The following is a 24,393-nucleotide window of genomic DNA, read 5'->3' on the forward strand; positions in this document are numbered from 1 at the left end:
AAACCAACATTAGCTTGGTACTTTGCAAACCCTTTCCAAACACGACTTACATTTCACTTCCTTCAACAAACTAGATTTCACATATTCATATGACTTCAAAATATTATAGTATGCACTTTAAGCTATCTAATACTTCCCTTAATCTTATAAGGATTTCATAATCACCTGAAGTTCATATTAGCTTACTCACAAGGCAACAAATTCGGAATTTCTGAGGTGTAACACATAGCTGGACTAACAACCGCTTTGTATATATATAACTTGCCTTTAAATCTTGGTGACACATTCTTATCACACAAAACACCGGATGCGTGCCTTCATTTCATTCCAACCAATTCAATACAATATGTAACATTATCGTCAACTTCTAATATTTTTTATATAGTTTTTGAATATATAAATTTAAAATTTAAAATGATTAAATGAATTTAATCTAATTAAGTTTTAATTATTGATCAAATTGACTCTGGAGTAGCAAATCGTGAAAACTATCATGGAATGGAGGGAGTAATAATTAATTATAAAGACTCTGGAGTAGCGAATCGTGAAAACTATTATGGAACAGAGGGAGTAGTAATTAATTACAAAGACGATAGTATTGTCATTTATGAAAAAATTACGATTATAAATTATTAATACCTCTAATCCTTAATAAATTTAGTGTAGCATGGTTTTGGGCAAATTCGTCAAAACACATCATTCCCAACAATGGTGGAAACTAGAATCCAACATCATCAAATATTCAATAAGCTTGGCCAGCTCCAAAACAAAGGTGGCTATAACGTGTTTTCCAACCGGTAACGACGAATCAATACGATCCCAAGACAACCCACAAACTACACAACCAAAAAGCAATACGATCCCATAATCTACTCCCTTGTTCTTGGTCCTATTTTTTTACATAATTGACTAGGACAAGAGTCTCGTGTCCTTGTTGAATCAATCGATTTTGATCCTGTAGATTACAAGTTTTTTTTTTTTTTTTTTTTTAATCTTTGAAGGGATTTAATTGGGTTTCAAATTCTTGGAAGAATTATTCTAGGGTTTGGGTTGGGAGGGACAGAATGAAGGCTATGGAGACCCTTCAAGATCTGATCGAAGAAGTAAAAGTGAGAGCAGTTTGGTGGGGTTTGTGTATATTTGCTGTCTGTTACTTTTTAACACGTAAGTTCTATACTATTTTTCTCTTTTTTTTCTTGATGTGATGTTGTATCTTCTGCTAGGAAAATATATTTCCCATTAGGGTCTTTGTGGGTACTTTGTTATTTTTCATCTTATTACTGATAACTTGTTGCCTTTGTAAATACCAAGTTCTTAGTTTACCATTGAAATTTGTTGGTAATGATGGAAATTAATACAACAACAACAACATACACAGTGAAATCCGACAAAGTGGGGTCTTGGGAGGGTAGAGTGTACGCAGACCTTACCTCTACCTTGAAAAGGTAGAGAGGCTGTTTTCGATAGACCCTCGGCATAAAAAGAAGCAAATCAAAGCAGGATGCAAAAGAAATAACGAATAAACATGTAAACAAAGTAATGCAATAACCAAATAACCAAAGAGCAAGCAGCAACAACAACAGATACTAACAGATATCATAAGGCAATAAACTACAGGAGTACTACTACGACTACTAGTATGGAAGAGTAAGTGGGAGAATACTCAACTACCTACTAACCTACTACTCTAATTCGTGTCCTCCAAAGCTTCCTATCTACGGTCATGTCCTCGGTAGCCGGGGCTGCGCTATGTCATGTCTAATCACCTCTCTCCAGTACTTCTTCGGCTTACCTCTACCTCTTCTGAAACCATCCATAGCCAACCTCTCACACCTCCTTACTAGGGCATCCGGGCATCTCTTCTTCACATGTACGAAGCACCTCAATCGCGCTTTCCGCATCTTGTCCTCCACCGAGGCCACTCCCACTTTGTCTCGAATATCGTCGTTTCTAATCATACCTCTCCTAGTATGCCCACACATCCAACACAACATCCTCATCTTCGCTACTTTCATCTTCTGAACATGGGAGTTCTTGACTGGCCAACACTCTGCCCCATACAACATAGTCGGTCTAACCACCACTTTGTAGAACTTGTCTTTTAAGTTTCGGTGGTACCTTCTTGTCACATAAGACTCCTGATGCGAGTCTCCACTTCATCCACCCTGAACCAATACGATGTGTGACATCATCGTTGATCTCCCCATTTCCTTGTATAATGGACCCAAGATACTTAAAACTTTCTTTCTTTTGTACGATCTGGGTAATAAGCCTCACTTTCACTCCAGCCTCAGGCATTACTTCACTGAACTTGCACTCTAAGTACTCCATCTTGATCCGACTTAACCTGAACCCTTTAGACCCCAGTGTTTGCCTCCAAACCTCCAGCTTAGCGTTGACTCCGCTGCGAGTCTCGTCAATCAAAACTATGTCGTCTGCAAACAACATACACCATGGCATCTCACCTTGGATTTGCCGCGTCAATCCATCCATCATCAAGGCAAATAAGAACGGGCTAAAAATTGATCCCTGGTGCAACCCCATCAAAACTGGAAAGTGCTCTGAGTCTCCTTTCACTGTCGAATCCTGGTCTTGGCTCCCTTATACATGTCCTTGATTGCCCGAATGTACGCCACAGGAACACTTCTAACCTCCAAACATCTCCAAAGAACCTCCCTTGGCATTTTGTCATATGCCTTTTCTAGATCGAATGGAAATTAATACAAGGGATTCAAAAAATAATAGTCACAACTAGGATTTCAATCTGTGCCCTTTAATATTACACTAGAATTTCCACTCATTTTAAGGGAATTCAACAGTTTATATATTACTTAAGATTTCGGTTTTTGTCCTATATATTTCTATGAAGTTATGGGATTACTTAGAGTGTTGTGATCACAATAATTGTGTATGTTTTTGGCGTTCTTTGGATCAATGGTAGTAAAAAGACTCCTTTTCTTTATGTTCTTGAGTATTTCTTTTGGAATGGAGAAACATCGGTTACTAAGTTTGTTGGACCTGTACATTGGGCTGGTTTTGGATTTAAAAGAAAAACTCTCAAATTATTATTTCTTTGTCCTTTTTGTTTTGGTATGGTGTTTGTTGTCTTCTGGTGGGTGGTTCCGTTGACCAGTTAAACTACTTCAGTTTTGTTTTGTATATTCTACAAATGAAGTAGCTTTCATCAATTTTTCCAGAAAAAGGGGGACAGGGAAAGTAAAAAAAATTGGTGGATAGATTTGCAAGTTTGTTACCACCTTTTGTACTTCACAACATGCTTTCTTTGAGTAAATTATCATACTTCTGAGTATTCGTGCAAATTTTCTGGTAGAATGTTTGTCACAACCATCAATTTACTCTTCTATTGTTGCATCATGGTTGTTTTTGGTTTCAACTCTTAATTGCAGACACCAGTACATCAATGTGGATGAATCTACCTATAGCTATACTCTTGGTTTGTGGATTACGGATATTGTTTAATGAAGTGGAGTTCCGTCGGAAAGTTCGAAATGTCCGACCACCAACATACTTGGCGCACTTAGAAAAGAAGCAGCTATCCGTGAATGATAGTCGACTTTCTACCTCACCACCCACATTGAAATGGAAGAGGAAAATCGGTGCTCCAATTGTAGAGGCAGCAGCAGAGGAGTTTATTGACAAGGTTTTACATGATTTTGTGATAGATTTGTGGTACTCTGATATTACGCCTGACAAGGAGGCGCCAGAGCTGATGCATGAAATAATCATGGATGTCCTTGGTGAAATATCTGGAAGAGTCAAAGGAATTAACCTTGTAGAACTGTTGACAAGGTATTTATTTCCCTGTCATGACCCCCAACTTATTATAGGGATAGGGATTGTACAGAAGGAATCCTTTCCTTTTGTTTTATGTATAGGAGCGTTCTGATAATGTAAATGTACTAGCACCAACTTAGTGCTAGATTTTTCTTTTCTTTTTTTCCTACCAATATATGCATCACTTACCTGTTTAAAAAAACACCTATCCCCCTGCCCTGCCCATTCCCTCCTTTCCTGATAGGTTAATATTTTTAGAATGGGGAACTTTTTCTCACATCTAATAGCCGTTGTAATGCCTGAAAATGTTGAATCTAAAGAAAGAATCTATCATGTGGAGCCAAAGAATTTGCAAAAAGAAATATGAAGTGGTTTGAGACTCAATACTTTTAGCTAACTATTGACTATTCTCACTGTTCATTTGTAATCCTATTAGTGAACTATACTATTCATTGGTAATAACTTAGTCATGGAAGAGTACAGTCCGTTTGTGCCCATTTTCCCACTTACGACCCCCTCTAGATTCTGCTAGGGGCGGAGTGGGCATTTCCTTGATTGCTGCTCCCATTGCCATTCTTAAACATAAATCTTTCTTTGTTATTCTATCTGTTGTTTCTGGCTTTATGACTGTTGTGTTGGTTTTGAGTCACCAGCAATTGAATCGAGTTATCTAATTCTTTAGGGATGTGGTGGACCTGGTAGGAGATCACCTAGACCTTTTCCGCAGGAACCAGGCAGCAATTGGCGTGGATGTCATGGGGACATTGTCTTCGGAAGAAAGGGATGAAAGGTTGAAGCACCATCTCTTGGTCTCTAAAGAACTCCACCCTGCTTTGATATCAGCTGAGAGTGAGTACAAGGTGTGAGTGGAGTGTTCTGATGGAAAAATCGACTCTCTCTCGATTGACATACTTTGCATGCTATCTAATGCTTCTTTTATAGGTACTTCAACGGCTCATGGGTGGAATCTTAGCTGTTGTGCTAAGACCCAGGGAAGCACAAAGCCCCTTAGTTCGATGTATTGCCAGAGAACTATTAACTTCTTTAGTAGTACAGCCTCTTCTGAATTTTGCAAGCCCCGGGTGAGTTAATCTCTTACAAATGTGTATCATCAAAATTTAGTTTTCTCAGTATACATAACTTCATCTAATGCATATCTGTGATGCTTTCAGTCGGCTAGGTTTATACCATGGAAATAGAGGGTTATATGTTTGAGAAGAAAGAATCTTATAGTATATCTGCTAATTGGTTGTAAGGATCTAAAGTTGTTGATTAATGCCTTACTGCGTTCAGTAAATGTTACCAGCTGCCTCCGCAGTTGGGGGTATTGAGTATAACTTTTGTTTTTCATGTGGAACATACTAGATTCAGAGAGGTTGTTTTGGGTCATGATATCTTTGTCTGCATAGCTACGAAATATGAGTATTTATGTTTAGGATCTCATCAATATATTACACTTGAAGGACTAAGTCAGCTAGTCCAAAGTTTGGGGTTGTTGCTGGCGAAAAATTAGTGGTCTACATTTAATTGTATTTAGTGATGCTTTTTCCTCACTATGTAAGGTGCTCTTTGAGCTTCCCAAGATTTAACTGCTGATACGGATCGACTGTTCTTTCACAATTTTAATGCTCACTGTACAAATGGGGGTAGTAAGAATTTCACATTTGATTCACATTGTTGATTGATCAATCTGGCTTCTCCCATTTCAATTTGTTTAGCTACCTATTCCGTATTAACTTGCCACTCATTTGCTGTTGGACTTGATATATTTTCTCGCAGGTATATTAATGAATTGATTGAATACATTTTCCTTGCATATAACGATGAGGGGTGTAAGGAGTCCGGCGATGGTAAATCGACTAAAGTGAAAAGTCACAATCGCAACCAGGGTGCTCCCTCAGACTCTGTAAAATGTTCAGAATCCGATCATAAACAGAAAGCACCTACCAATAGTCAAGGGACTGATATGTCTCTCTGCCAATATGACCATCGAAGAGAACTATCATTAGCTAATGCAGGAAGTTCAATTTCTAGTCCGATTCAAGATGAGGCTAACCATCCACGGCCTGGTGACTGGGCTCGTGTCCTTGAAGCAGCTACCCAGAGAAGAACAGAAGTTCTGATGCCTGAAAATCTTGAAAACATGTGGGCAATCGGCAGAAATTATAAGAAAAAACTCCAAAAGAACTCTGCCGCTGGAGGAGTTCAGACTCCTGGAGTAAAGCCTCCAGTAAGCAGTGGAAAAGATGCGGGGAAAGATTTATCAGCTCAGAAATCTGAAGTAGTCATGATAATGGAAGATAAACCACGCGATCCAAATCAGCCACATGATCAGAGAAGTCATGCCTTGCATTTGTCTCAAGAGCTGAAAAAGGAAGCTCCGTCCAAGGGAGGAGTTCTCTACGATGTCGACAATGCTTCAGCCATTGTTGCATATGAGACTAAGACTAGGCTTAAGAGATCAAATAGTACATCTGATTTAATTAAACAACAAAATACTGAAGATTTGTTTATGAGCAAAGGTGGTGGATCCATTATATCAGAATTCTATAGTGCAGAATTTAGGAATGCAGTACCGAGTGCTATGAGCGCTTCAGACATGGTGATTCGTGGTGAGGGACATCATCGTCCAAAGCTGAAGTGCAGGGTATGTGAATTCTCCTCAATCTTTCCCTCATACTCCAAAATATGTCCCAAGAAGTCCTGCTGGCTCATCACTGTTAAAAAAAAGAAGTCAAGCTGGCTCATAAGAAATAAAAAATATGTGTGTTGTATAATCAACTTCATCAGCTATGGTCTCAAATCTTGATTATTTTACACACGATTACCTTTTCTTTTTTTCCCCAAATGGGAACACACGGTTACCTTTGACTTCTGTCGTTTAACATTCTTGTCGCTCACTACTGTTTCCTCCTGCCCCAGGTTTTGGGTGCGTATTTTGAGAAGCTGGGCTCAAAATCTTTTGCTGTATATTCAATCGCGGTTACTGATGCCAATAACAACACTTGGTTTGTAAAGAGAAGGTATTGTTTTCATGTATGTAGTATATATTTTAACTACTTAATGGTGCATGGCCTATCATCTAAAAACATCTTCATTTCAATGTTATTGTGTTTGAAAATTTTATTGCATTTAAAGAAGTCCCGTTAAACACTGAACAAGTTCTTTTCTCAACTTTCGCTGGCTATGTTTAGCTGATATCTTCCTATTGGGTGCCGTTTAAGCAGATACAGGAACTTCGAGAGATTGCATAGGCACCTGAAGGATATTCCTAATTACACATTGCATCTGCCTCCTAAGAGGATATTTTCATCTAGTACGGAGGATGCATTCGTTCATCAGCGTTGCATTCAGCTTGACAAATATCTGCAAGTACGGTTCTGCTATGCTTTTATATCTATTTGAAATATAATGTGCCGTCTGGTTGCTTTAAATGTTCCTTCTCTAACAGGATCTCTTGTCAATTGCCAATGTGGCTGAGCAACATGAAGTGTGGGATTTTCTCAGTGGCTCTTCCAAGGTATGTATTTCTTGAAGTTTGTTAGGTCTTTTACCATCATTTCATATAGATTTAGGCTGTTTTAACCCAAACTAATAGCTGCTTTATGTCTATGAAGAACTATTCCTTTGGAAAATCTTCTTCAGTAATGAGAACGCTGGCAGGTACTTTACGTCTTCCAACCAACATGTTTGTGTTCTCTATTTATGTCACAAGTTTGGTGTTTTGGATATTTTACATCTATATACTCGTATACATGGAATGTGGTAAGGGTAATCCTGTCAATGACTGCAATAATAATTCTCCATTGAAGACCCCCTTTTTGATTTCATTAGTTCCCTCTCAGTGGCTTAATAGCTCTGAGTTTTGTCTTTAGGTATTAACTCCCAGATCCTACTAGTTTTTTGCAGTACCTGGAGTTATTACCTATTTTACTTTGTAATCTTTTGTGCATCCTTCTTGATACTTTCAATACAACTACCTACTTCATCAAATTAAAAAAATTCTCCATTGAAGATCAGTATCAAAAAAAAAAAAAAAATCTCCATTGAAGGCCAGAATAACTTGTATCAAGTTTCTTCACATAGGATGCACCGATGCAGTGTGGATGTGTGATTCCAACGTCAAAAAATGCTACATTCTTGAAGTGAGTTGGGGAGTCCACTTTGCTAAACTATAAAACTAAAGTTTGAACAGAGTTTTGTACTAGTTAAATCAGGCGAAACACTTTGTTACTTTTCTTCACATTATAGCATCTGTACTCGTGAACTTTTAAGTAGTTTGCTTATTTAATGTCAGAAGCTTTAATGTCACATTCAATCTGTTAGCTAAGTGAATAACTAAAGATGATTGCTTTTTTATCTTAATATATACTTCTATGTCTTTCTCTGATTGCTCAAGCATGAACTTAATGAGCGAGTTACCTGGTAAATGGTAGTTACTTTATTTGTTATAATGATTGAACTTATCCTTTGTGACAACAGTTAACGTGGACGATGCTGTGGATGATATTGTGCGTCAATTCAAAGGCGTTTCTGATGGCTTGATGCGTAAAGTTGTTGGCTCTCCTTCTTCTTATGAACCTATTACCTCTACTTCTTCAGACAGAAATTTGTCTTGGAACGTGGAGGAAATTAATAAACTGGGTTTAACACAAAGTACCTCGGAGTCAGTTAATAGCTTTTCTGACAATGATGACGGTGATAAAGATGGAACCCATGGGCATGAGGAAGTAGGACCTAGTTCAGAAGCCAATGGGTGGCATTCGGACACTGAGTTGAATTCAAAAGGATTTCCCCCTCGGGTGGTGAAACGCGACGAAGAGCTGATAAGCTCAGCGGCTGACTTGAAGAGTGTTTCTGGGCTACAACATGAATCTTTCAGTTCTGGAGGATTTCCAGAGAAAAGTTTGGCAGTAGTTCCCAGTCAACAAGAGGATCCAGCTATAGTGCCACCAGAGGTATCTCTTTCGTCTTCTTCTTCTTGTGAATGGGACATCCATTGGGAAAAGCATTTAGAAGTTCTGATGTTCTTTGGACATTTATACTGCTGAAAACATGAGGACAGACCAACTAATTGAATAGACGTGCTACAAGACATCTGAACTTTGGAATCGTGTCGTATAAGAGGGCTGCAAGTGAATGTATATGCATGCATCTTTTTTATGCATATTCGGATATGTCATATGTATCGAGTCGTCGATTAACGTGCTTTATTAAGGTTCATGTTTGGTGAGATAAATCAATCCGGTCTAATCCCATGTCTGGAATGCCTCCCAATTGGATTACTTATACAGTAGGGGCAGGGCCAGGGTTTACCCAGGGATAACATTCCCTTCAGTTAAGGGGCAATGAAAGGAGGTTAAAGTTAATTTTTCAGGAAAGGGTTGGTATACTTCTTATATACGAGCATGTTTTTGCCCAAACATAAATAAGATTTTATTATTTTATCCAAAATAAAATCGGGAAAGGGATATTACTGTGAAACAACAGAAGAAGATTATGGGCATTCAATTTGGTAGGGGTTAATAATAATTGGTGCATGTCTAGCTCATTGGAGAGCTTGGGTGAAGGCTGTGATTTCAGCATGCGAGATATTTTCGAGTTAGGTTCTTGTCGGCCTTTTATCAAATGATATCAACTGTATTTCATCTGATATATTTCTCCTTCCAACCGACTGGTGCTTGATTTTGTATTGGACTGCTTATTTTCTTTGTATCAGATGCTTCAGTTTTGCTTATTCGTTTCATGCGGGTTTTTTCCTTTCAGTGGTCGCCACCCAATTTAAGCGTACCTATCTTGAATTTGGTGGACAAGATTTTTCAGCTGAATAGAAGAGGCTGGCTAAGGTGACAACAACACATTTTGTACTTCTTTACTTCCTATCCCGTCCCCTCCTGGTATCAAATTGAGAGTTTTTTTCCTACATTTAACTTATCTTAAATACTTTTACACTTGAATCGGTTCCATCATCCATGTTTAACATCTTCATGCTTAATTTGGTTCCTAAAAATGATTTAGAAGGTCAACGTAATATTTTATTTGGAATTATGCCAAAACTACAAATTTGCTATCCTGATAAGCTGAACTACTAAAGCATGCACGTTCTTCCCATTTGTTCTTGCCTTCTGATTGGTCAACTCCAGGTTTATAGTTCCCAGTGAGCTGAGTTTTACAGTTGGATTTCACATTTCTCTTCAATGATTGTACAAAAGAAGTAAATAAAATCTTCCTGGTTGCTCATTGTTCATGATTTGCGCTAAACTCAGAAATGCTAAATTATTGACAACCTCCTTTCTTTTGATTGTTTGAGAAATACCAAAGAACGAAGAGAGAAAGGAATGAAGCTACAAATCTGGAAAATAAAATTGGGGGATTTATGGCGAAAGACAAAAAAGTCCCCAAAAGATGAATATTTAATGAGGTGGCAAGGACATTTAAGGAAATTAAAAAATGGGGAGGGTGTTGACCTACTTCACCCATGTAGTAGGTTAGCAAAACCCTGCACATGAGATATCTTGTATGCGTATTTTTTCCATGATATACCAACATTAACAAACATCTAACACAGCTGTTATTGTTCGCGCAGAAGACAGGTATTTTGGATATCAAAGGAAATTATGCAGTTAATGATGGAGGATGCTATTGATGATTGGCTGTTGAGGCAAATTCATTGGCTACGGAGAGAGGATGTTATTGCTCAGGGAATTAGATGGATTCAAGATGTAAGCGTTTAGTTTTCTGATTGTAACGTTTCCATCTTAATTGCTCAACTTTGAAGTGAAATTTTTTTGGCTTCTGCTTCTGTAGTTACAGTATTTACAGATTGCATTAACTAAATGACAAATGGAAAAATTGTTGATTGGTGAAGAGATATAGTTTGGAATTACAAAAAGGACAATGGTGCAGAGTCCCTTTCTAGCAAACCTTAGTGCAGGCTCCTTTTGTGGGAGTTTTCACATACTATGCCTCAAATCTTTTTTACAACACTGGGTCTCCTCCTCGAGAGTTCGTCATAAAATAAATGCATGTGGCAATTTGTCAATGTTTCATAATTCGATCTTTGATCATTCATGTCATAAACTTAGTTATTTTAATGTTATTGTGAGGGGAAAGTTTTGTTAATTTGTGCTGCAACATAAAATGTTAAGAAGTATGCACTTTTATTGTTGTCTGGAAGCTTTATAGCATAGGTTCCTTAATCTTTTCTTCGAGAAATAAGCTTTACAATGTGGTTTAGACAACTAAAATAATGGAGCATGCTATACTCATAATGTATGGAACTTGGCTAATATCGTCTTAATTTCTTTGGTTCTGTTGCTGTAGATTCTCTGGCCCAATGGCGTTTTCTTCATAAAATTAAGAAATCTCGTTGAAACTATGGAACTTGGCTAATATCGTCTTAATTTCTTTGGTTCTGTTGCTGTAGATTCTCTGGCCCAATGGCGTTTTCTTCATAAAATTAAGAAATCTTATTGAAACCAGCAATTGCGAACCAAATCAAGGATCTGTTCATAGCACGAGACAACTGGTAGGTAACACCTCTAAGGCAGGATCTTTTGAGGAACAGCTTGAGGCTACTCGTAGAGCAAGTGATGTGAAAAAGATGCTCTATGGTAAGTGCAACATTACTTCTTACATATGTTATAAATGGAAGTTCCTTAAAACATGACGTTTTCCTTGGCTTATCCATCATTTATGTAATCGACTGTGCAAAAGTCAAAAGCACTTCATATCTCCCATTGTTGCTTCTTTTTAAATTGTTTTCAAGCTGTAATACTCTTCCTTCAGCTAGCAAGCTTTCGGGACCTGTAACAGTTGTTCAGAAGCTAGCTATTATTTTCTGGGAAGTAGAAATGTTACACAATATTGATTCACACAATTCCATGCTTCCACTTGTTCACTTGGGTTGGGTTATCTATTCAATTTCACCAAAACCGGTCCAACCGTGTTTTCTGCTGCCATGCCATTCTACATTCTTTGTTGGACTTTTATCATATTTGGCCTGTCGGGCAAAATTAATTACAGGGGCTAGCCGAAATATACAAAACCTATACTGATTCTGTATATGATATGTATATTTATGTATATTTATACCTAATATACACACCTATAAATTTGCTGTCTATTTTGGAAATTAGATCACTGAAAGACATTGTACTGTAATTATCTCTTTTTTGTTCGGGGTTTGGGGAAGGAACTGCAGACAGTTAGGGTTTATATCGACCCAGCTTTGAGAGGACCAGGGATGAAATTATTGACTAGTTCCTCTTTTCTTAGATGGTGCTCCCGCCACTTTGGTAAGCTTAATTGGGCACAAGCAGTACAGACGTTGTGCTAGAGATTTGTACTATTTCCTTCAGGTAAAAATCTCACTGTTAGAACATTGGTTTTCCTTTTCACATATTTTCCACTCAACTAACCAAAAAAAATGTCTCGTAATGTGCAGTCGACTATCTGTTTAAAGCAGCTTACATATGGTGTACTCGAACTTGTACTCATATCAGTCTTCCCTGAGCTGAGGGATCTTGTGAAGGATATCCATGAGAAGGCACAAGCTCAACCTGTATAGGCCGTTATAACTTTCCTTACCTCAGTAGCTACGTCAATGAGCTCTTTTACCTCGACTCTGCCTATAGATTCCAAATCCCCCCAAAAAATTGGGAGAGTGTGAATCTAGGCCAGGGGTATGGAAATTTAGTGACTTGATTTTGTCATCTTCATTTTTTTTAGCCTAGGATCTGAGTGCGGGAAATTCTTTTATGTGATGCTAAAAGTAGGAGCAAATGCTCTACTCTTGGTTCTCATTGTACAAAGTGTGCATTAGAATCTGTATAGTTATCGGTTTTGGTGTGCAGTCGTCTTGTAAATTCATTTGAAACCACCATACTAAATGCACTTCATGATGAATCCAATTTTTGCTTTAATCATCTTTTGGTTCTTGCTGTTGGCTCCTTGGCCCTTATGATCTAGTGGGGCTAAACTCTGATTCTTATTTTTGCAAAGGAAAATGATACTAATGGGCTTTTGGCTCTAGATTCAACTGTAACAGGCATGGCCTTGCATTTACTTTCTGAAAATTTGGAACTAATTGCTTGCTGGGGCAATGATACTAATGTGAGAGTTTAGAACTGTGCTTGTTGGCTGCAATTTCCTCTTGTATAAATCTTTTGACATTAGTTCCAAGTGTTGTTTTCACCGATTAAAGCATGATAGGTACCTTCTTACGTTATATTTCCACATTCAATATCACAGTTACCTGATTTCGTATAAAATTAAAATTATGCGCAGTTGTAGATGAGATTGTGTAAAAATTATTTACCATTACGTATAAAAGCTAAACTCTTAAGTGAAAAAAATGAATTTTAATGCAATTTAATTGGCGCTAGCAGGGTGCCTGTGTTTTTCTTTTTTCTTTTTATGTTAGCATGCTATTGTAGACATGTAGTTGATTTTTAAGTGACTTATTCTTGTAAATATTTGCCGTCAGTGGATAAGGTTATAAGAAATACACTAACTCTATGTAGAGAATTTCTACTTTACAAGGTCACTTAAAAGCCAATCTCATCCAAAATTCAAACCATTTGCTATGTATAGTTCCTGAAATGCTCCCACTCCTTCATGTATTGCAGATGCTATTAGCAGCTGATTTCTCAATTATCTAGGTTGTCCTGTCTCACCTTGCGAATTTTGCAAAAAGATCACTGTCAACAACTTCTTCCACTACTTTTACCATAATCTCCTTTTGGCAAAATTTGACGTCTTCATACTTCTCTTGGTATTTTATTTTGCATCTTATCTTCACTCTTCATTGCTACTTGATGACTTAATGTAGGGGTATGACTTGGACGTTTAACAGGACATTATTGAACCCTTTTAATTTCCTTTTGATAAAGCTGTGGTAAATTAACTCTAGCTCTAAAGACTTGGTTCCATTATATGAGATGTAGTAACGTTGATTTTATTGCTAAAAATGATGCATAAAATGTCTAGATAATTTTTTTTTTCTGAGAGCAGATTCACCTAGAGTTCTCTTGTGTAAGTACCAATTAATACATTAAAAACTGTCTCATATAGTTAGTGGCGGATGCATGTGGTCAACGGTTTCAACTTAATCCAACATTTTTGATACCGAGTATAGATATATGAAAAATCACTATAATTTCAAGAAATATTAAATTTTGAACAATAGTGTAATGGGGCAATTTTGAAAACCTAAACATTAAACTCATGAAATTAATCTTGTTCGACAAGCCATATGGCCAAACCAACTAATATGGAATTGAGAATAGTTAATTGATTGAATAACAATACCATATTAGTCGGAGGCAGAGCTAGAGCGTAGGAACCGGGTCCGAGTGAATCCAATAGTTTTGGTTCAAACACATTTTTGTATTAAGAAATTCATTCAATATATGTATACTGTTATGAAATTATGAATATCCATTTCTCAAATATAATGCTCCTTCCACCATGTTAATGGTTCTTCCTTTTTCTTTCACCATGTTAATGGCTCTCCCATTTTCTTCCACCATTTCATATATTAAATACATATGTATCACTATAAATAGAGGCATAATTTTTCATATGAGATACACTTGTAAAAACATTTTGGAAGAATAGTAAAAATCTCTCCTCTTTTGTCATTCTATTTCTATGGTTTTCATCTATTAATATTGTGACTCTTTTAGCTTCATTTTACAACACGTTATCAGCACGAGACTCTGCCGTTCCGAGAAAATACTTTAAAGCCTCGAAGGTATTGATTTTCTATTTTTCTTTACTAATGGCAAATCTTACCAAACGTGAATTTGTAGCTTTAGATATATCCGGCAATACCTATATGTCTTGGATTCTTAACGCCGAAATTCACCTTAATGCGATGGGTCTGGCAGACACCATCAAAGATAAAAATGAGGCATCAAACCAAGCCCGTGCCAAGGCAATGATATTCCTTCGCCATCACCTTGATGAGGACTTGAAAATGGAATATCTCACTGTTAAAGATCCTCTTACTCTGTGGAATAATTTAAAAGATAGATATGACCACCTGAAGATGGTCATACTTCCACAAGCACGTTTTGATTGGCTCCATTTAAGGCTACAAGATTTTAAATCTATTAAAGCATATAATTCTGCCATGTTTAAAATTATTTCTCAGTTGAAATTATGTGGTGAAAATATCACTGATCATGATATGCTGGAGAAAACATTCTCCACTTTTCCTGCCTCGAGTATGCTCCTGCAGCAGCAATACCGAGAAATGAAGTTCAAGAAATATTCTGATCTAATCGCACATCTTCTAGTGGCTGAACAACATAATGAATTATTATTAAAAATCATGAAAGCCGACCCACTGGTACTGCCCCATTCCCTGAAGTGAATGAGGCAAATTTTCGCCATTCTAGGCGTGGAAGAGATTGTGGCCCCAGTCGTGGTCATGGTCGTGGTCGAGGAAGAAATTTTAATCATGATTCTCGTTTTGCACCAAATAATATCTTTCACCACCAGCAGTGTAAAAAGAAAGATGAAAGCATAAAGTTGTGCAAAAGAAAAACTCAGAAAATAAATGCTACCGATGTGGAGGAAAGGGGCACTGGTCACGTACCTGTCGCACGCCAAAGCACCTAGTTGATCTGTATCAAGCCTCTCTCAAAAAGGCAGAAAAAGATGCTGAAGCAAATTTTATTTCTGAAGATAATATTGAGCCCATGCATCTAGATGTGGCAGATTTCTTTGAACTCCCTGAAGGGAAAATAGATCATTTGATCGGTGATGGATCTGTGAAAACTTAGATATTTTATAAGTGTCATTTGTATGTGGTTATGTTTTCATATTTATATAATAAAATGTGTGTAATACTTTGTCTAATCATAATATCTACTTCGATGTTCATTTTATTTATTATTTCATTTTTGAAGAATCTATGGAAATTCCTCAAATTTTATTTGGATAAATGACCAATCATGAAGATATTTGTGTGATTGATAGTGGAACAACGCATGCCATATTCAAAGACGAGAAATACTTTTCTCACTTGCGTAGAAAAAGGGGAAATATTAATACAATTTCTGGCAATTCGAAATTGATTGAAGGCTCCGGAAGAGCTACTATATTTCTGCCTAAGGGGACGAAACTTGTTATAGAAGATGCATTATTCTCTTCTAAATCCCCAAGAAACTTGCTAAGTTTCAAAGATATCCGCCGTAATGGGTATCACGCTGAGACATTAAACGAAATAAATGATGAATATATTGCTATTACAAAGAATGTCTCCGGCCAGAAATATGTTTTGGAGAAATTGCCAACTTTGTCTTCTGGACTGTATTATGCAAAAAATAGTACAATTGAAGCACACTCGATCGTAAACCAGAAGTTTAATGATTCAAGTACTTTTTTGCTTTGGCATGACCGAATAGGTCACCCTGGATCAATAATAATGAGACGAATTATTGAAAATTCAAATGGGCATCCACTTAAGAACCTGAAGATTCTTGAAAGTGGTGAATTTTCATGTGCTGCTTGTTATCAGGGTAAATTTATAGCTAAGCCATCACAAATGAAAGTTGACATTGAATCTCTTGCTTTTCTAGAACGTATACATGGGAATACATGTGGACCTATTCATCCACCTTGTGGGTCATTTAGATATTTTATGGTCCTAATAGGCGCATCTTCAAGATGGTCTCATGTGTGCCTCCTATCTTCTCGCAACCTGGCGTTTGCGAAATTATTAGCACAGATAATACGCTTAAGGGCACAGTGTCCAGACCATCCCATTAAGTCTATACGCCTCGATAATGCCGGAGAATTTACGTCTCAATCTTTTGATGATTATTGTTTATCAGTTGGGATAAAAGTTGAACATCCTGTAGCTCATGTTCATACCCAAAATGGCCTTGCTGAGTCATTTATTAAAAGACTACAATTGATAGCAAGACCACTGCTTATGAAAACAAGGTTGCCCACTACCGTCTGGGGATATGCTATCTTACATGCAGCATCTCTTATTCGTCTTAGACCGACTCATTATAATAAATACTCCCCATCACAATTAGTATTTGGTCATGAACCAAATATTGCTCATCTCCGAATCTTTGGTTGTGCTGTATATGTGCCTGTAGCACCACCACATCGTACTAAGATGGGCCCCCAAAGAAGGTTAGGTATATATGTTGGGTTTGAATCACTCTCTATTATTCGCTATCTTGAGCCATTGACGGGAGATTTATTTACTGCCCGATTTGCAGATTGTCGATTTGATGAAACAAAATTCCCACAATTAGGGGGAGAGAAAAAAGAAATTAAAAGAGAAATTGCGTGGAAAGTTCCATCACTATCTCATTTTGATCCACGTGCCCCCATATGTGAACAGGAGATCCAGAAGATCATTCACTTGCAAAAAATAGCAAATCAAATGCCAGACGCATTTACTGATTTGAAAAGGATAACTAAGTCACATATCCCTGCAGAGAATGTGCCTATCCGAATTGATGTCCCAAAGGGACAATCTACTAGTGTCATAGCCTCTGAATCTCATACGCGCCTGAAGCGTGGTAGGCCATTGGGCTCTAAGGATAAAAATCCTAGAAAAAGAAACACGAAAAATGATCAAAATGACACTACGAAAGAATATCATGAAGATATTCAAGATCTGACTAATCCCGATACTCCTGAAGATATTAGGGAACCCGAGACTCAAGTAAATAAAGAACTATCATTAAGTTCTTCTAGTGATGGGATAAATTTGAATCGATCGAAGATTATAGTGGATAATGTTTTTGCATATAATGTTGCACTAAATATTATGAAAGACATTGACGATCAGGAACCCCAATCTGTCGAAGAATGTCGACGAAGATATGATTGGCCAAAATGGCAAGAGGCAGTTCAATCAGAATTGAATTCACTTGCCAAACGTGAGGTTTTTGGACCTGTAGTCCAAACGCCTAATGGTGTAAAACCAATTGGCCATAAATGGGTTTTTGTGCGAAAAAGGAATGAGAGAAATGAAATTGTGAGATACAAGGCACGCCTTGTTGCACAAGGATTCTCTCAACGACCCGGTATCGACTATGAAGAAACATATTCACCCGTTATGGATGGCATAACATTTCGATATCTCATCAGTTTAGCTGTACATGAAAACCTTGAAATACATCTGATGGATATGGTTACAGCTTACCTTTATGGATCACTTGATAATGAAGTCTATATGAAAATTCCTGAAGGATTTAAAATGCCTGAAGCAATTAAATCAAAGTCTCGGGAGATGTATTCAATCAGATTACAAAGATCATTGTATGGTCTAAAACAATCAGGGCGCATGTGGTACAATCGCCTCAGTGAGTACTTGGTAAAAGAAGGTTATATAAATGATGTCATTTGTCCATGTGTTTTTATTAAGAAAGCAAAATCAGAGTTCGTTATAATCGCTGTTTATGTTGATGACATAAACCTAATTGGAACTCCAGAAGAGCTTCAAAAGGCGATTGAATATTTAAAGAAAGAATTTGAGATGAAAGATCTGGGAAAAGCAAAACTTTGTCTTGGTTTGCAGATTGAACATTTGACAGATGGGATCCTTATCCATCAATCTGCTTATACCGAAAAGGTTTTAAAACGATTTTACATGGACAATGCGCATCCTTTAAGTACTCCAATGGTTGTTCGATCACTTGAAGTGAGCAAAGATCCGTTCCGACCTCAAGAAGAAAATGAAGAGCTTCTTGGTCCTGAAGTGCCATATCTTAGTGCAATTGGTGCACTTATGTATCTTGCTAACGCTACAAGACCTGACATAGCGTTATCTGTTAATTTGCTAGAAAGATATATCTCTTCTCCTACACGAAGACATTGGAACGGAGTTAAGCATATATTGCGATATCTGAAGGGAACTAGCGATATGGGTCTGTTTTATACTAACAAAGGTAGTACAGATCTTGTTGGTTATGCAGATGCAGGTTATTTATCTGATCCACATAAAGCTCGATCTCAAACAGGCTATTTGTTTACATGCGGAGGTACTGCTATATCATGGCGATCCACAAAGCAGTCCATTGTTGCTATTTCTTCGAATCATGCTGAGATAATAGCTATTCATGAAGCAAGTAGAGAATGTGTGTGGTTGAGATCAGTGATACATTTCATCAGAGAAAGATGTGGCTTGAAGTATGATACAAAAATACCCACAGTATTATATGAAGATAATGCTGCATGCATAGCTCAATTAAAGGGGGGATTTATAAAAGGAGATAGAACGAAGCACATTTCACCAAAGTTATTTTTCACACATGATCTGCAGAAGAATGGTGATATTGATGTACAACAGATTCGTTCAAGTGACAATCCCGCACATTTGTTCACCAAATCTTTGCCAACTTCAACTCTTGAGAAGATGATATTTAAGATTGGAATGCGAAGACTCCGACATCTGAATCTTGGTCTTCGTCAGGGGTAGTGAAAATACGCGTTGTACTCTTTTTCCCTTAATCAAGTTTTGTCCCATTGGGTTTTCTTGGTAAGGTTTTTAATGAGGCAACTCTCAAAGCGTATTACTAGATATGTGTACTCTATTTCCTTCATTGAGGCTTTTTCCCACAGGGTTTTTCCCAATAAGGTTTTTAACGATGCACATCATCTATGGACATCCAAGGGGGAGTGTTATGAAATTATGAATGTCCATTTCTCAAATATAATGCTCCTTCCACCATGTTAATGGTTTTTCCTTTTTTCTTCCACCATGTTAATGACTCTCCCATTTTCTTCCACCATTTCATATATTAAATACATATGTATCACTATAAATAGAGGCATAATTTTTCATATGAGATACACTTGTAAAAACATTTTGGAAGAATAGTAAAAATCTCTCCTCTTTTGTCATTCTATTTCTATGGTTTTCATCTATTAATATTGTGACTCTTTTAGCTTCATTTTACAACATATACATTATTAATTTAGAACACAGGAACGCAAAAGAATTAAAATTCCAAACTCATAAGCTTCAAATCCTGGCTCCGCCTATCCTGATTATAGAACAATAATGCAAACCATTTGCTTTATAAATTCACGATTTGTGCACAATAACCATAGGAATAAAATATAGGAGGTGAGGAAAAAAAAAACCCAATAATTTCATTAAATGTTGAAATACAGAAAGCAAATGTTTGAAAAAAATCTGGACCATTTGATGAGATCTGTCAAGTTAATTAACTTAATTGCTAAATTAGCAACTTGTGTTAATCCCATTGACGCAAATAGTCCTTGTTTAAAAGCAAGGAGACAAGAAAGGAGGAAATGTTTTAATTAAGGCTAGGCAATTTGATGACCCTTTCCTCTGTAGGGTGGCAGTATTGAAGAGAGAATTATTATTATTATTATTATTTTAAACAACTTTTTGTCTTGATCCACTTTAAGCCAACCCTCTATTTTAAGACTAGATCACTAATAAGTGAGAAAAAAAAAAAAAAAAAAGGCAATGAAAAACAGATGATGAAAAAGGCAAATTAAACACAGAATTCATGTGATCACAGAGGAGCAAATTTAGAAAAGAAAAAAAAAAGGAGTAAATTATGGTTGGGAAACAGCTAAGGTTGAACTTGTTTCTTATATCATTTTTATGAGAAATGATTTAATTCCTCAGTACTCCCTGATGAAATAGGTTGAGGGCCAAATGTTTTTTCCTCAGTGGAGCTGTCTGTTTTCACTTTGGCGTTAAAGAGAAGTGCAACTGCTGTTGTGATGATGGAAAAAGCCTTACTGAATATAGATAAAAGAGCAACTTTCTACCAGATTTTTGGTTCCACAATCACTAGTAAACTGGTAATATACAAGCATAAGTGAACTTTTCTCTGTTTTATTCAGTATAAAACATAGATATGCATGTGAAAAACTCTTAGGAACTGTATAATGTTCATATTTCAAAGAACTCATAACCTTGAATCCGTTTAAGTATAAATTCTTGATCCGCCTATCTCTCCAGCTCTTTCTGCCAGAATTTATATGACCTACTACTTAATGTTTATTTTCTTTTAACTCTCTTGATTTGTAGAGAATCCCACCCTGGTTTCTTAAGCATATTTCAGAACAATCACCCGATAAAGCAACTCTGAAGTGTCTTTCTGGAGGCACTTGGAATGTAAAACTACGGTGTGATGAAGATAGTTTGCTTATGCGCAAAGGTTGGAAGAAATTTCAGAAACATAACCAACTAGAAGAAGGGGAACTTCTCGTATTTAGGTACGATGGCGCTCTGAAATTTACAGTAAGAATTTTCGGCACGAATGGACTCGAGAGAGAAGTGAAGACACCAACCATGGACAAAAATAAAAAAGCTTCAATATATGATGGGGGCAGGAAGCGAAAAAGACCAGAAAAATACCCTTACAGTTCCAAATTCCCTAAACAGACACATGTTAACGGTGAAAATGGCACAGGTATGATGATTCAATTCATACCCTCCAATTCTTCTAGCTATCGTTGAAAGTTAATAACATATATGTGACTAATAGTGAGTCGAATTTAGACTTTTAGTGACCGAATTTTCCCTTACAAAGACCTGTTTTCTTGTGACTTTATGGTTTACTACAACCTATAAGTTGAATTAACTAAACACTACTATGTTGTGTTTCCTCAGAATATGAAACTCCACGAAAAAGAGATGCAGTTGAGAAAGCAGAGGACCTTCTCACTCCAAATATTCCTCAATTTGTGAAATGTTTGAAAGGCTACAATGTGAATAAGTCCTGTTTCTTGGTAAGTGTTTTCTTGAACTATTTGCACAAATAGCCGGCCATATTCACTATTTATGTTTTCTAACGGGCATAAATAGATTATACATATACTGATTATACACATAATATACACGGATTATACATATTTATACATCCGCCAGCTATTTTTTTCCGCTTCCATTCATGCTTTATTTGTTTCTGTGACCAGTAATTTGTGAAATGTGTAGCATTTTGTTTAACCAAGTTATTCTAACGCAGTATGTCCCAAAGTCCTTCTATGAACAACTTTCAAAATCAGACAATAAGACAACAGTCGTTCTCCGTAATTCAGAAGGAAAAGAGTGGAGAGTGAATTGTGTATCACAAAAAGGATATTGCGCTTTCTGTGGCGGATGGAAACAGTTTGCGAGTGATAACAAGCTTAAGCAAGGACATGTCTGTGTTTTTCAGCTTGTCAATGAAAATGAACTGAAGGTCTCCTTTTTCCACAATCCTTCGGAATCCCTGTTGAAAGAAGAAGAAAAGAAAAGGGAAACAATAATGTGCAAGAAAAATAAGCCACGTTCAAAAGGTAGATGCGTGGAAGAAAAAGAAGAAGATGATGATGATGAGGAGGAATATGAAGAAGAAGAAGAAGAAGAGGAGGACGAAACTGAGGAGGAAGAGGAAGATGAGACTCAAAGGGTCCCATGTTCAAAACGCATACACGTGGAAGAGGAAGATGATGATGAAGAGGAGGGATATGAGGAAGAAACTGAGGAAGAGGAGGAAGAGGAAGAAGAGACTGCAAGGGCTGGCGTATTCAAGAAAAAGTCGCCACGTGTAAAAGGTAGACACAAATTAAAGATCTTTATATCTACTTCTTTGTTTCATTTTATATGCAATTCTTTTTTGTTAGTATGTTACTGAAAAAATGACATCTCTTTACATTTGGACATGCTGTTGTAGTCATAGAAATGTCATGAAATGTTTAAGACCACAAGTTCTAAGGGCACTTTCTGTTAGTTTTTCGAATTGCAGAGAAGAATGAAGTTAAATCTCATTTTCTGATATGTGCAAAAAAAAAGAGAAGTCTTCTTTCTTTATTAAAGTCTATGTTCAACATAATACTTACCATGTAAAATGAAACGGACGGAACTGACCTGGTAACTTTCTTGATTTAGCTGGATGCAAAAGAGTCACTGTTTGCAAGTTGAAGGATTTCCATGACCAATATGGTGCAGATATATTCAAAAGTGGACGTGCAACTCAGCCAAAAAATCCTTACTTTGTAGCGAAAATACGAACAAAAAGGAGAGACCAACTGGTAATTAAAAGCCTTAGTGAATGATTTTATAGTGTTTTTTTTTTTTTTTTAATTCAATTACCCAGTTAAGGTCTGGGTGGTGTTGTATTAGCAAAAAGGAGCGAGGGGGGCTAGGCCTGACCTCGATACAACACAGAGATTAACCCACAAAGGTGATACTATCACCTTAAAATCAGAAGGCATCAAAAAAACTTAGGGCCTTCTGATAGAAACTATGTACAACCAACTAACTAACATAGAAGTTGGCTTTATCAAATCTTGTTCTACTACTAGGCATCTGCCATTTATTGAGTTGAAATGGTCCTTTAGCCTGTCTTGGTAGCTGATCAAAAGAGTGATAGACTATGTTTTGAGAAGAGGATGAGGCCAGTTTAGCAAGATAGTCCGCAACCTGATTCCGTTCCCTATAGCAATGAGACACCTGAACATCCAAAGCATCCTTCATCCGTATAAGATTGTCGATGGTTTGTTTCAGCTTCAAGTTGTTGTTGTCCTTCTTGTTCAGCATATCCACTATAATCAATGAGTCGAGTTCTAAAGTGAAATTAGTGTGCCCTTGAAGACCACACCATTTCATTCCAAACTCAGCAGCCAAAGCCTCAGCTATATTGTTGCTGCCGCACTGTACAGTAATGATTTTATAGTTCAATCTTATCAAATTCTCATTTAACAAGTCCTTTTTTCCGAATTGCAGTACGTTCCGGTTGATGTGGTGAGAGACTACAAACTTGAAATCCCTCCAAAAATGATCATTCGCGACGCTGCCGGCAGAGAAATTGTGGCAAAACTCAAGAATTGGAAGGACGGTAGAAAATGGTTACATGGCGGATGGCGCAATTTATGTAGATGGAACCTTGTGGAGAAAGATGACAGGTGCATTTGCGAATTTTTGAAAGGAGAAGGCAAAAAAGGCCTTTCCTTGCAAGTTCAATTTCTCCATGAAGGAGCAAGTTCCCAACCCTGACAGAGTGGATAGTTAATTGTATAAGACAAAAAGGATATCGCGCTTTCTGTGGAGGATGGAAACAGTTTGTGAGTGATAACAAGCTTAAGGAAGGGCATGTCTGTGTTTTTCAGCTTGTCAATACAAATGGACTGAAGGTCTCCGTTTCTGACGACCTGCCTGAATCTCTGTCGAAACTTGCTGCATAAAGATAGTGCAAGAATAACCATGAAGCAAATCTAAGTTTTCAACTTCATGCCATTGTGTGTAGCTGCTTAACAATGACTACCTTTTTCTGTAGTAAGTTGAGTTCTTTAACTTCTTAGGTTCAGTACAATGGTTTGTCTATTCCATTATAAGAGATGTAGTAATGCTGATTTCATTGCTGAAAATGATGCACAAAATGTCTAGATCAAAACTTTTCCAGAGCGCAAATTCACCTAGAGTTCTCTGGTGCAAATACTCTCTCATATAGCCAGTGGCGGATGTAGCATATGGTCAATGGTTTCAATTGAATCCAACTTTTTCGATGCCGAGTATAGATATATGAAATATCATTATGATTTCAAGAAATATAAACTTTTGAACCTAAAATTTCAAAAGTGTAATGGGTGCAA

At 37.0% G+C, this 24,393-nt stretch overlaps 2 protein-coding genes across 5 annotated transcripts; both read left to right on the plus strand.

Annotated features, from left to right (window-relative positions):
• Positions 1–652: 652 nt before the first annotated feature.
• LOC132599107 (uncharacterized) lies at positions 653–12,724 on the plus strand. 3 transcript variants are annotated; one of them, XM_060312323.1, is made up of 15 exons: positions 657–1,164; positions 3,408–3,810; positions 4,478–4,655; positions 4,738–4,877; positions 5,575–6,442; positions 6,718–6,818; positions 7,023–7,167; positions 7,247–7,315; positions 7,413–7,458; positions 8,278–8,753; positions 9,562–9,641; positions 10,382–10,517; positions 11,222–11,408; positions 12,073–12,155; positions 12,242–12,724. In XM_060312323.1, the coding sequence occupies exons 1-15, from the start codon at positions 1,065–1,067 to the stop codon at positions 12,362–12,364; spliced, it is 3,135 nt and encodes a 1,044-aa protein (XP_060168306.1). In that variant the 5' UTR covers positions 657–1,064; the 3' UTR covers positions 12,365–12,724. The 3 variants fall into 3 exon arrangements, 2 of the variants coding, with proteins under 2 accessions (XP_060168307.1, XP_060168306.1); XR_009566766.1 differs by lacking the exons at positions 11,222–11,408; positions 12,073–12,155; positions 12,242–12,724 and adding an exon at positions 10,117–10,282 and having other exon boundaries at positions 653–1,164; XM_060312324.1 differs by lacking the exons at positions 12,073–12,155; positions 12,242–12,724 and having other exon boundaries at positions 654–1,164; positions 11,119–11,245.
• A 7,343-nt stretch (positions 12,725–20,067) lies between these two features.
• On the plus strand, positions 20,068–24,307 carry LOC132599108 (B3 domain-containing protein At4g34400-like). 2 transcript variants are annotated; one of them, XM_060312325.1, is made up of 6 exons: positions 20,084–20,616; positions 20,846–21,230; positions 21,431–21,549; positions 21,786–22,356; positions 22,691–22,833; positions 23,528–24,307. In XM_060312325.1, the coding sequence occupies exons 1-6, from the start codon at positions 20,536–20,538 to the stop codon at positions 23,795–23,797; spliced, it is 1,569 nt and encodes a 522-aa protein (XP_060168308.1). In that variant the 5' UTR covers positions 20,084–20,535; the 3' UTR covers positions 23,798–24,307. The 2 variants fall into 2 exon arrangements, with proteins under 2 accessions (XP_060168309.1, XP_060168308.1); XM_060312326.1 differs by lacking the exon at positions 22,691–22,833 and having other exon boundaries at positions 20,068–20,616; positions 23,528–23,693.
• Positions 24,308–24,393: the final 86 nt, after the last annotated feature.

Source organism: Lycium barbarum, chromosome 6, assembly GCF_019175385.1.
Source record: "Lycium barbarum isolate Lr01 chromosome 6, ASM1917538v2, whole genome shotgun sequence".
NCBI lineage: Eukaryota > Viridiplantae > Streptophyta > Magnoliopsida > Solanales > Solanaceae > Lycium > Lycium barbarum.

Bases quoted from the DNA above. Each gene is read 5' to 3' on its own strand.
- LOC132599107 (XM_060312323.1), top strand. From the start codon at position 1,065: ATGAAGGCTATGGAGACCCTTCAAGATCTGATCGAAGAAGTAAAAGTG. The intron at 7,316-7,412 runs GTATGTATTTCT...ATGTCTATGAAG, and splicing joins TTCTCAGTGGCTCTTCCAAG to AACTATTCCTTTGGAAAATC. The intron at 8,754-9,561 runs GTATCTCTTTCG...TTTTCCTTTCAG, and splicing joins CAGCTATAGTGCCACCAGAG to TGGTCGCCACCCAATTTAAG.
- LOC132599108 (XM_060312325.1), top strand. From the start codon at position 20,536: ATGATGGAAAAAGCCTTACTGAATATAGATAAAAGAGCAACTTTCTAC. The intron at 20,617-20,845 runs GTAATATACAAG...CTTGATTTGTAG, and splicing joins CCACAATCACTAGTAAACTG to AGAATCCCACCCTGGTTTCT. The intron at 22,357-22,690 runs GTAGACACAAAT...TTCTTGATTTAG, and splicing joins AAAGTCGCCACGTGTAAAAG to CTGGATGCAAAAGAGTCACT.